At 38.7% G+C, this 13,006-nt stretch overlaps 1 protein-coding gene across 1 annotated transcript in view; it reads right to left on the bottom strand.

Annotated features, from left to right (window-relative positions):
* Positions 1 to 13,006, bottom strand: part of LOC113197473 (alpha-N-acetylgalactosaminide alpha-2,6-sialyltransferase 3) — a 518,158-nt gene that overhangs the window by 295,684 nt on the left and 209,468 nt on the right. Inside the window, exon 2 of the mRNA XM_026409812.2 lies at positions 10,880 to 11,074. Coding sequence (XP_026265597.1) covers positions 10,880 to 11,074 — 195 coding nt within the window. The remainder of the gene's footprint in view (positions 1 to 10,879; positions 11,075 to 13,006) is intronic.

Here is a 13,006-nt window from a genome sequence, read left to right as displayed (position 1 = left end):
TTGTTTAATGCAGTGAATGTCATTTAATTTAATAATGGAACATTTTACATATTTATCTATTTATTAATTCATTTATTTGTTTCTAGGCACATTCAATTATTTTGGAAAGTTATGTGATTTTTTTTTCTTACTAGACTTTGGCTTCCCAGTTTTTGGTTTCTTTTTTAAAAATCATTTTAGAATTTGTTGCACAGGTTCACATTCCTGTATCCCAAGTCATCTGGACCAGGAACATTATAGAATTCAAAATTTTTCAGATTTGGAGAAGACAATAGAGCAAATACACAACACATTATAAAATATCAAGGCAGAGTATGGTGAAACATGTTGCCATCAAACCATAATATTTTCTGTAGCAAAGATGCAAAATCACAATAAATAGACTGTTTCTAGTCATTCTATAATTTTTTAGAATTAATTATAAATTTTTATAATTTTTTGATGGTGCATTTTAAGAATCCCTGAGTCTGGATCATGTGAACACTGTCCTCATTAGAGGAATTTCCAATGTCTCTAGCCAAAGTTTGTCACTTGCTGGGACCAGTTTTTGGTGTATTTCTCAGTTTGCTAGGTTTCTAAACTTTAAGTAGCAAAATTCCTACTAAGCACACACTACAATACAGGCCTCGTATTTTGATTTTCCAGAGATAATTTTTGGTGGTTGTTGTTATTCAGAGACCAACTCAATATATGAGCTTCCTTATCTGTTCTCTGTGCTATTCTACTGCTCTTTCTAGCTTCTGAATGCTCTGCACTAGGTTGGTAGGTATGAGAGGGAACTCATTTTTTCTCTTGCCTGAACTTAGACCTCACTTCCTGTCCTGGGGGTTCATTTGACCCAATTCCCTCAGTTATGGACACTGATAAGCCCTCGGTATCCATAGTCACATTGTTTGTCTATGTTTGCCTCTCTTTTCTTCCTTTTCAGCTTCTGACATACAAAGATGTTCCTGCTTCCTGGCAAGGCTAGCTATCATCTGTTTTATCTGGTATAGCAGGAGGGCTGTCAGGTCATCTTAGATCATGTATTGCCAGACTAGGACTCGTAATTTTGTTCTCCTTTTAAGTCAATAATCTATTTATTAAATACTTGATGGGCTAGTCAGTTTCATGTTACTAAATGAAATACTTGAGACAAATAACTTATAAAGAAAAAAAGCACTTATTTTGGCTTATAGTTTTGTAGGTTCCAGTACAAGATTGAGCAGCCAATTGCTTTGGGCCTATGGTGAGGCAGCATATCACAGTGTGACTGCGTGGCAGAGAAAACTGCTCACCTATGGCCAGGAAGCTTAAGAGAAAGAGAGACCCAGGTTCCATAATCCCCTTTGAGGGCATAGCCCCAATGACCAAAGACCTTCCACTAGATCTCACCTCCTGACGGTCCACATCACCTACGATGGTGCCCAATAGGAACCAAGCCTTTAATACATAGATATTTAGGGTAAATTCATTCAAAGCATAGTACTTGGAAAATGTATAATATCAGAGCATTTGACAAATCGGATATATCTTTTACTAAGCCTTGTTGATAATATTTGGTATATGAGCTATACAGTTCCTTTTTTTCCTTCTGGTACTGAGGGTTAAACCGAGGGCTACTCTATCATTGAGCTATACCCCCAGTCCTCTTTGATGTTATTGTTTTGTTTTTATCTTGAGACAGGGTCTTGCCAAGTTGCTGAGTCTGGCCTCAAACTTGAAATCCTCCTACTTCAGCCTTCGAAATGGCTGGGATTCTGAGTCTGACTTTATAAAGTTATTTGTTAAATAAAATATTCAGCAGTGATTTTTTTTTCTTTTGTGAGTAATCCTTTGTATAGCTTACTTGGAAAAATGAGAAATCACAATTTGAAGCCATCTACTTAGTGACAAATTATCTTCCAGACACTGAATACAATTGCTTAATTGAAATCCTTTGAATGTTCACTATTCTCAGCAGCATCAGAATGAATCTGTTATGTAAGATCACTGTGACTCACACTTCATAACTCTAGGCTGAAATGTCAATGCCTACTAGGTGGTATTGTTCCAGGAGACTTGTAACCTAGTCCACAAGTTCTCTTCCTGGATGAACCCCAATTTTATTTTTTTAAAAGTAGAGTTCATTGCTGGTCTTTAGCACATAGTTTGGAGCAGGGTAAGCACTTGTTAAATACTTGGTGATTTACTAATATTCATAGATAATACTAACTGCCACTAGATGAATGCTTTTTTTTTTTTTTTGTCTTCCCTTTTGCTAGTTACTCTGCCAGGCTATCAGCTTAAGAAAAGCTAAACAGAAACTCTGACCATCAGGACTCTAGTTCTATTCAATCAAGGTATTTGCAATAGGTGCACTACTTCGCTTTCTTTTGCTTGCCCCAAATGATGTAATTTGATATTTGCATTTCTAATAAGGTCCTTTCAAATGTGTTAACATTTTCATTGGCAAATGGGCATTTTTCTACCCAAGGTTCTTCAATAAATAAAATTCCCTTACATCTTCCAGGGGAACCAATTACTGCATTAAAAACTATGATAATAATGAATCTTCCATCAATAACAGATATGATGCATAAAGTGAAAATCAATCTCTTTTGACTGCTGATGCCTCTTAGAAATAGCAAAATTTCATCTGATAATTATATTAAAACTAAGTGAGTATGACCAGAATTCAGTAAGTAATCATTCTTGTCCAGTCATTTGCTGGTGGTCTGACCTTGGCAAATTGTGGCCTTCATTATCTCTCTCAGAAGGACAAGCTGGTTTACTAGGCAGTATGTACCACAGCAGAAAGATACACAGTGTCTACCCCTTATGGACACCTAAGCCGACTGACAAATGTGACTGCTGCACTAGACTCCCAGGTCTGAGAGCACAGGTCTGAAAAGAGAGCTGCTCTTGTCTGCAGGTTGCAACTTGCTGAAAGATGAGGTACAGAATGTTGGGCGGTGGTTGAAAATGACTTTGATGCATCAGTCAGGACTCTTTGGGTTGTAACTGACAAACACACAGCTCAAAAGAGCAAAAATAAGAAAAGAAAAAGAGAGGTTTATTGGTTTGTATACACAAATCACAGAGTGTGGGGAGGTTGGTTTTAAAAACAGCTGGGCTCAGGATCTGGAATACAGTGCAAGACCTCAAGCCAATGGTGTAACTTGTTTCTGCTCCTCTCAGCATCATGGTCTAGTTCTCTCCCAGGAACTTAGCCACTGAGATCCAGCAAATTGCATCTTGGTAAGTCTAATACCCCAGAAAAGAGGGTTCCTCCTAAAAGTGTGACTGAAAGGAAAAACAAACAAACCATTCAATCTGGGTGGAGCTCAGAATGGCCCATCCTTAGCATGTGTCCACCTCTTGACCCATGACTTGATTGGTTGATCACTAGTCTTTTTGCTTACCCCTCTAGTTAGGAGGAAAAGGCCAGTTTCTCTAATAAAGGTAAAGTAGAGGGCAATTAAACGTTAAGAGGCACTATATCTACCTACCTAGTTACTTCTATATAGGAGCCATTTTATTATGTAATATAGTATGTATGTATTTAGGAAAGTAGATATTGTTCTGGGAACTTGTGCACAGGTATATACTTCATGCATGAATTTTCTGCATTTGTGTAAATGTTGGTTCATGAATATAAGTATATATATATTGCATTGCATGTATATATGTATCATTATCTTTGCATGTATGAGTGTGGTCTTTTCTTTTCAATGGAGCTTATTCATATCCTAGATTTTAATTACTCAATGAATGCATTTTCTATCTTCTTCATACCCCAGAGCACGTTTAATTCTAGCTGGATTGAACTACTTATGACCCCTATATGTGTCTCATTTCCTTCTCTGGAAAATCAAAGCATCATGTAGTCCTGAGGCAGTGCTTCAGGGACTCCTGGACAGAGGCACTGTGTCCACATTAGAGATTCAGAGAGAGCATTAGTAAAAGTGGTCCTCTATTTAGGTTGCAGGGCATCTAGACCAGGGTGAGACATTCCAAGACTGGGTAGCCAGCCAAACAAGCAAAGAACCATAAGATTAGAATTAAAAGTAGTTAATCCAGAGAAAAGATGAGAAATGGATCTATGGGCTATGAGGCAATCTGATTATTGGTAGAGATATTAGTTTACTGTGACTTTTGGTGTAGAGCCTTTGGTCTACTTGGAGTGACAGAGCTCAAGGAAACTGTGCAGTGTATATTCTGAACTCTTGTTTTTGCTCTTTTCCTCAACTGTACACTTTCTCTCGGTGCCCCAGGACAATCCTCTCCTTTTTAAGGGAAAGCTTCCTAGAATTATTCAAACCCCCATTCTGTCCCTCCCATTTGGCACACATTTATACATTGTCTTGAGATGTGGCCATTGATGGAGAGTTTTATTTCATAACCAGATGGAGAAACGTAATCAACTCTCCTCCACTCACATATATATATGCCCTCATGTACTTGGAAAAAATGATCTACTATTTTTAAATGATGAATCAAATATGCACATGTCAAATAAGTAATCTTTATTATATGTTAATTTAGTTGTTTCTTTTTCTAAAGCAATTTAATAGTTGAAAATTTTTGCTTTACAATTACACAAATGAAAATATTCAGATTTTTAACAATTAAATTGATCTGTTAAGAAATTTTGGAACATACATTTGCATATAATTGTTCTCGATATACTTATGTAAAATCCTAAGCTTATATTCCTAAATATAGAAAACCCATTTATGTCAGCATTAGTTACATGTATACATTTATTTGAATGTGTGTAATGTGTGGTTTTATGGCCAAGGAAGTCAGTTCTATTTCTTAATTGTTACTATAACTATAATTTGGGAAATTCTATTGCAACATCAATATGTTATGCACATCTTTAATTAGGCTAGTGTGGCCTGTCTGTCACACCAACTGATCCTAAATATTCTTATTTAGTCTACTTGAGGCTTTCTAATGTTCTCATTTTTAAAAGAGGCATGTTTCAGCTCATTAAATTGCTCAGTAAATGAAAATGAAGCCCTACACTTGAATGCTGTGTTCTGGAAATCCGGTGCTTCTCCACTATGCACATCGTTAGGCACTGTGTAAACTGTGCCCTTCCCTTACTACCAGAAATCCTCCACAGCTCCAGCAGTCTATGGTTCTCTTCACAGATCCAAGGGATACATCTGCCACCCCACCTATCACAAGAAAGACTGACTGTGGCATCCCATTCATTGATCATCAGAGCTTAATTCCGTTTTCTAAAAGTAAATGAAAATAGGTCACAAGCTGATTGCTCTGAGCAGGGTCTCCTCTTTATGTCACATAACAGAAAAGCACAACACAATGACCAAGTCCATGATAGGAAACTACAGACAGAACCTAGCCTGAAGTTCCTTTCCTTCTTTTTCCCCCAAATCTGCCATGATCTCAGCAGGATGAAACAATGACACCTTGAATCAAGCCCTGAGGTGCCTAAATCCATTATACCTTCCTTATCTGCTATAATTTCAAATGAATAGTTAAAATTTATGTTTGGAAGAAAACTGGGTTCACAATATGTTTCCAAGTATGGCTTTGAGTTTTTTGTTTGTTTGTTTTTTAACCACATAAGGATGGCATTATTTTTGTCATGTCCAAGGTCAACTGATAATACAGTAACTCTGCCATAATACTATAGGTGGAGTCTGTATATTCAGTAGTGTCAGAAATAGGGGGTTGCATTATTGATATAATAATGGAATTCAGGACAAGCCTGAGCTCCTAGTGGGTCAGAAATTAAGGAGAGGTAGGGTGCAGGGGTAGTCTGTTGCAAAATCAATATTGTTCCTGGTCCAAGTTTCAGTTTGGTAACATCTCGTGGTTGTTGTCAGCTCAAATATAAGTACCAATGAGGAATTCTGGGTTCTGTAACCAGAAGACTTTCAATATTTCAGTACCCACCTAGTTTGTTGCACTCATTTTGTTTCTCAAGATTTCTCTTTCCCCCAGGATAAGAATTGTAGCTTGTTTCGGTTGACAAAGCAAATGGGTACTTACGGGTTAAAGAAGAGGAACCAATCACCAACTGCATTATTGGATTGTCCTTACTATAGTTGGAATATTTTAATTATTTCAATTCTAATAGTCTTCACAATATGCTGCTTTTTATGAGTCTGGATTCATATATTCAGTTCAATATATAAGTAAAGCCACATATTTACTTTTCTGTGTTCTTTATACTTTTATCTTTTGCATGCCCCTTGGAAGAAAATTATTCAAAAAGCAAATATTTACTGATACAATGAAGTGGAGCTCGAACTGGGCATAATTTACTGTACTTTGAGATCTTCGGGACAGAGGGTCATAGATTCACTGACAGCCTATAGTTCTGGTTGGGCTGATCCAAAGGGATTATATCCAAAGGATTTTGATTATAGATAATCAAAGAATCAAATTTTGCACCAGGGAAGCCCAAGTTTCCAGAGCGAACACTAAATCTTTGTCACCTCCCACCCCACCTTGTTATAGATAGTACTGAAGAGATATTCCCTCTCATAAGCATTTCAGCTCATAAACATCTATGTCATAGAGCCATCTACCACGGCAACACGTGTACAGATGCTTTGGTTCTGGAAATCATTGCCAGCATATCTACATAGATGAAAATAATAATAATAATAATAATAATAATAATAATAATAAATAATAATGCAACTCTAGGAAGTTGAGTGGTTTCTAGAAAGCCACTAAATATACATTTTATAAGAAAAAAAAAAACTTATGAGAAAACCTTAAGGATCAAGACCTTGAAGTAAGCAGATCATCATACCTGCCTCAGTTCAGCCAGGGTTACTGACATGTCTCTTGAATCAGAGCATAAGGGGCAGAGGCACAGAAGGATGCAGCTGCTTTGGAGGTGTGCAGCTCAAAGTCAAGGCCTCAGTAGCCAAGCTTCTCTCCGACCCCCTCCTGCATCACTCTCTTTCACCTCTTCTTATCCCCCAAGCCAAGAATAGAGACTAGAATGCCCTCAAGGTGGATCATAGAAAACAGAACCCATTTTCCCCAAAGCCAGCTATCAAACCTAAAAACAATATTCTAACTTCCCCCACATGTTTTGTGTAAAAATTGACATAAAGAAGTTTTCTGTCCTACGTTGTTTGAGAAGTCATCAGCTCCCCATTTCAGAAACGGTCCTGCTTCATACCAAAGAGGAAGAAATGCTACATCTGAGGGATCAAGAAGAACCTGAAAGCAAGCCTTACGGAACTTCCCTCCCACAGTCTGGTACTATGGGTTCATACCTTCTTGTCCAATCATATTTCTACCTGTCTGCCCACTTGTCACCAAACCCAAGCATAAAAAATTCAGAGTTCACCCTGGGTCTTTAGATGGTCAATCTGAAGCCTCCCCAGCCATGCAAAATATGATCAAATAAATGCAATGTGCTTTTCTCTTGCTAACCTGTCTTTGACTATTGGGTGTTTGCCCACGATCTTAATGATGGGAAGGAAATGGGCAGCCCCCTTTCCCACCCCTATAGAAGCATGGTTTGAATGTCAATATTGAAGCTATGTGCCCCCAAAATATTGAATCCACCAAGTATTGTTTTACTTAAATTACTTTGACTCTTGAAGCCTTTTCCATCCTAAATATTTTATTTAAATTTTCTCTGAAAAAGATTGCCCCTGAGACCATTATTTGGAGAGGATCAATGCACAAACTTTTGGAAGAGTGAAGCCCAGACATGGGAATATGTGTGGTGGGACTCTCAGTGGGAAAGATGAAATCAGTGAGAAGGGAGGTAGAAAGTCACCAAACCCCCAATTTAGCCTGGGACTGCTTGAGAAAAATCTGCCATTCTCTTGAGTGTTCATATGTTGTTTTTCAACTTTGATGTAAAATTTTCTCCTCATCCTTTCTCCTCCTCATCTGTAACATGAATATGGGACTTTTCATTCTATTATGCATAGATCAGAGCTAAAGGAATATGTTGTGTTATATGTTTGTCTTTATGAGAAATGAAATTTCCTCTTTCAGTAATTCTGGTTTGCTTTGAATAGCTTAATAATCCTATTGCCTCTTTTTAGTGGTTTCTTGCTGTTGCATTAGATGAAATGCTTTGTGGGATTCATGGTCCACAGTAAGTACTCAATAAGTATCCTACCTGGGCTCAGAAGATATTTTTAATCTTTTATTATGAAATTGACATGCAAAAAACATATATGTATGCTTAACAAATAATTAGAATATGTACACATATGTGTTTCCAATAGGATCAAGAGATTGCATATCACTGGTGCCCCAGAAACCCAGCCTGACCACAAAGCACATGTTCCTCACAAACGTAATTGCTACTATCACTTCTTTAATGATGTTTTTTTCCCCTTTTTCTATGTGTCTGTAAAGCATTTAGTTTTGCCCCTTCCTGTGAGCTACAAATAGATTCACACTGTGTGCACAATCTTACCCTCCAAGTTGTCACATACGGCTGCAGCGTCTCCATGGTCATTGCTGTATGATATTCCAGTGTACGTAGCAGAATTTTAATCCATTCTCCTGCTGATAGCTATTTGAGTATACTCTAAATTCTGGCCATTGTGCCGTGTGTGCTGTCTATGCCTCCCATGTCTGAGTTCATGAACATCTCTACTGTTGAGAGATACCGATCACCAGAAATGCTGTCATATAGGGAATGCAGACTTTAACCTTACTTGATAATGGGAAAGTGGCTTTGCCAAAGTGGTTGTTCTAGTTTATTCTCCCACTACTAATGTATAAGAGTTCCTGTTGTTCCACATCCTCACCAATATTCAATATTTGCAGATTTCTGATTTTTTAAAACCAATCTGGTATTTGGGACACAGGGATAATTCTTTGTACTTTAAACATTTTTTTCTTTGTGATTTAAATTTCCAGAATGCTGAGTACTAGTGGGGTTGGAAAGCACTTTGTAGGTTTATTGACCTAAGTCCAGGGTCTGTAAAATGTGAATATCAATTCTGGTACTCTGAACTTTGGTATTTGGACAGGAATCATTCTGAACATTTTGTGTCATGATGGTAAGTTCAGGGAATGCAAAGGAACATACACCCATTCATTGAACATCCATTTGGAGCTGGGTACCTCATGCACTTTTTCCTACTGAAGGCTCCTAATAACCATCAGATGGATGCTGTTTCCAAATTTTGCAAATAAGGAAATTGAGACGTAGAGGTTAAGAAAGTTACCCCAAAACAAACATACTCCTTTTGTAAGTACAGCCCAGCGTGAAAACTCAAACCATGCCTTGGTGCCTCCAAAGCCTGATCTCTTTTCAGTAATCACATTTCTTCATAAGAAATAACCCATACAGGAGAAAAATGATGCTTGATATTCTTTGATAAAATCATTGTATTAAAAACTATATCAAAAGAAGTTCAAAGGTAGCCTGATTAATATAACTAATTAAATAACCAAATCCCTAGGTCCATTTTTCTTTCAACACTTCAAAATCCAAATCACAAATATTTAAACAAATGAAAGGGTCTTTGATATGTGGTGGGATTTCCCTTAGGAGAGTAATTCATAGAACATTTTAGTCACATGTTTCATTTTCAGCCTGTGACAGGCACTTGTGAAATGATTAACACCATACTGTGGAGTTGTAGAACATTAAATGACAGCCAGAAATAAAAGTAAGAAAAAATGAGAGTGAGACAAACTATTCTCTGAGAGACACATTTTATATAGGTAATCAATTTATTAGGACACTCAACAAATTCAAGCAATAGGCACTTTTAAAAAATTAATTTAAAACCAATTAAAGGATAAACATCAAGCAAGGCTCCCAAGAATTTATGTGTTATTAATGGTGCTTTTCCCCCCAACTATAAAGGTCTAATAAAAAGCCTGTAAATCCTGTAGATACAGAAACAATTTTCAAAGAATCAAATTAACCAGAAGCAATGACTCAGGTATGATACTACCCACGAAAGGGATGAACCAAGCCAGCTTGCAACATCTCTCACAGGATGCTAAGAATAACTCTCAGGAGGGGCAGCCTCCTTTGGGCCCCTCTCCTCTCTAGTATCTTTACAAAATGACCTTTCAAAGGATCTGATCCAAAACCTCTCCCCAGAGGACTATATACACACCAGTGGCCTGCTTCTTTGTCACCAACATCAAACAGGCTTAGACTTTGCATCTATGGATATTAGCCTCACATTTATTCCACTCCACAGCAATGAACAGTGAAAACAATTTTATTAACCACTTCTCTATGCCTCACACATTTTTTGATGTTCATTACTCTACCGTATTTCATGAGACAAATGTTTGCTGGCAAAATTGCTAGCATAGCGTGCGCTTTCTAGTTGTCAATATGCAGCCATCCTCTCCTGTGCCACCAGTTGACTACAAAGATTTAAAGGTTCAGTGATTATAGGATTTAAATGATTTTAACCCCTTTAAATTTGGAAACTCTTTAAATCCCATTATCTCTGCAGCCACTGAGAATTTTGAAATTAGCTTGGCCTTTCCTAGCTCCAGGTCTAAGGATTACAGAGTTTTAAAGAGTACAAATGCTTTTCTGAAGTTCTATAAAGAGCTGTCCCCAACCCGTGGACCCAGAGGAAATAAAGCCAGCCAGTTCTCCAGCTGGTAAGTGCTGATCAGAGTTTCTAAATGGAAAGACCTATATGTTATGCCACAAACCACCAGGAAAACAGGTAATTGCTTCCTTGACTCCATAGGAAGCCCCTGAATTGGAAGATCTGATGTAGGAGGGGGGGTAGGTTTTTAGACATGTGTCAGAAGTGTCTAAGAATGAGAAAAAAAGATGTCGAGGACCCAAACAAGCTCTCTGGGACAGAGAGGGTAATTCAGTGAGTTGGAAGCCATCTTGCTCCTGAAGAAAAGCTGTTACCATGGATACCCACGGAATCCTGGGTAACCTCTGGGGTCTTACCTCTTGTGTCCGCACATTTAGGTATCCATAGTGAGTTCGAAGGGGCCGCCTGTACGTGTAGGAGAACGGTATCCATTTTGTACCAGGTTGTCCAAAGCAGTTTAGTAGCAATGGGAAATTCACTTCATTTACAAGGCGCACAACCAGCAGGAAGAGGAATGCAGCTATGAAGCTCACCGCAATCACAGACTTTCTCTACAAAACATTAAAAAAAAAAAAAAAAAAGACTTTCAACTAAAAGCAGTCACAGAGGGAGATTCCTTTATTCCTTTCTCTTTTTCTTTCATAAGGAAAAAAAGGATTCTGTCACTTAGAATATTTCACTTTGAGACTGAAAATAATGACTTAGTGACCAGGTCACCTTTGTGTGCTGGGCCTCTGAGATCAAGCAGAGAGGTTTTCTTGTACTCCTCCCTTCTGTCTCTTCTCCTCTTTACTTTCCTATCTTCCTTGCACACTCCTATTCAGTTTGAAAAACCCAAATCAGAAATTTCCACCTGCAGGCAGCCTTTCCTAATGGCTCAATCCCTCCCACCAGCATTCTTTGACCCCCCACCTCCCCACCAATGGAACAAGAAGGCCCGTCAGTCCCCTGCTTTCCTTGAAAGGCATCTCTGCACAACACTGTGTGTTTATGGAATCCTCCTTCCACAGGATTGTCAGCTCCTGTAGAACTGGGTTGTACTCTGTGGTATAACTCCCTGTATCCCAGGACCTTAATGCAGGACGTCAATGCTACAGGCATTCAACAAATACCTGAGTGAAATGAATGAATGAATGCATTTTTTCCCCATTCTTGCACTCAGTCTCATTATGGCTCACTCTTGTGCTTTTGTATCTAGAATCCTTTGTGTGCAGGAAATTGAAAGGCGAGTGACTCACCCAAGATAGAGATTCAACCAAGAGATTTTATTGGGGGGCTGCCTGGAGGAGAAGAAAAGGAGAGGCAGAGAGTATAGAGAAAAGAGGAGGAGGACAGAGGGAGAGAAAGAGAGTAGAGAGAGGAGAGAAAGAAGAGGAAGAGGGAAGAGGGGAAGAGAGGAAGAGGGTAGAGAGCGTGAACTTGCAAGCTTCGGCTTAAGAAGGGTTGAGTAAGGGACGTGGCAGGTGCTGATTGGATTGGCAGGGTGACACAGAAAGAGCGAGTGAACACTGTGTCCTGTGGGGGTTGGTCGAAAAAATTTTTGAATTTGGCGCTCTTTGGCTTGGCGCCCTTTGGAGTGGAGGGGGAGGGGTAAGGGATTCCGTGATGTTCTCCTGAGATGAAAACTTAACTTCATCCGGGGAGTCTCCCACACACCCAACAGAAATGACCTGTGCTAAATAAAGCATGTGCAAAAGTGAAAATCAAAATGATAACCACAAAGGGAGGAAACATTTCAGACCAAGCAGCATAAGAACATTCTGCTCAGTGTTCTGCAATGGAATAAAAGCTGGAGCAAATGCATCTTATCAGGTGGGAGAAAGCAGAGATGTATTTAAGATTGATCTTAATAAAAGGCATGAGTTTAAACTGGTAGGGATGTGTGGGCACCTAGGTAAAGGAAACAGAACAGACTAGAAAACATGGGGTAATTCATAGGCCCAGAGCAGTCTGTCTTAACTGTACAGCACAAAGGAGAAAAAGCTAGAGACATAAATGATAACCTTATGGTAGACTGCTCAGACACCAAGCTAAGAAACCTGTGTGTGCTGAGTTTGCTAGGAAATAGAAAGCTAAAGGAGATTTTTGTTGTTGTCTATTTATTTAATTTTGCTAATGGTAACACTTATAATCAAACATCAGTGTTTAAGATGCTTTGGAGCAGGGAGAGAATAAAGGTACAGAGTGACTAGTTAGGAGGCTGTTCTCTTTGGTCAAGGCAGACGTAACGAGGGATGGAAACGAGGACACAGGCAGAGGAAATAAAAGGTGAAAAAGACATGAAAGACTCAATTTAGATAGAAGGAATAGAACCTGACCATGGATGAGACACACATGGCAGACCCAAAACTCATACACGACCGAGACTTTGAGCCTAAGGCATTGCAACAAATAAAAACCAGTCGTATCAGGAGACACCAGAGTGCCCAGAGCAGGAATTTATCAATGACCTTGGCTTTCTTGTTGCTGATGTTCAGGGTCTG

This window comes from Urocitellus parryii, chromosome 11, assembly GCF_045843805.1.
Source record: "Urocitellus parryii isolate mUroPar1 chromosome 11, mUroPar1.hap1, whole genome shotgun sequence".
Taxonomy (NCBI): domain Eukaryota; kingdom Metazoa; phylum Chordata; class Mammalia; order Rodentia; family Sciuridae; genus Urocitellus; species Urocitellus parryii.
This window is presented reverse-complemented; position numbering and strand designations above follow the sequence as displayed.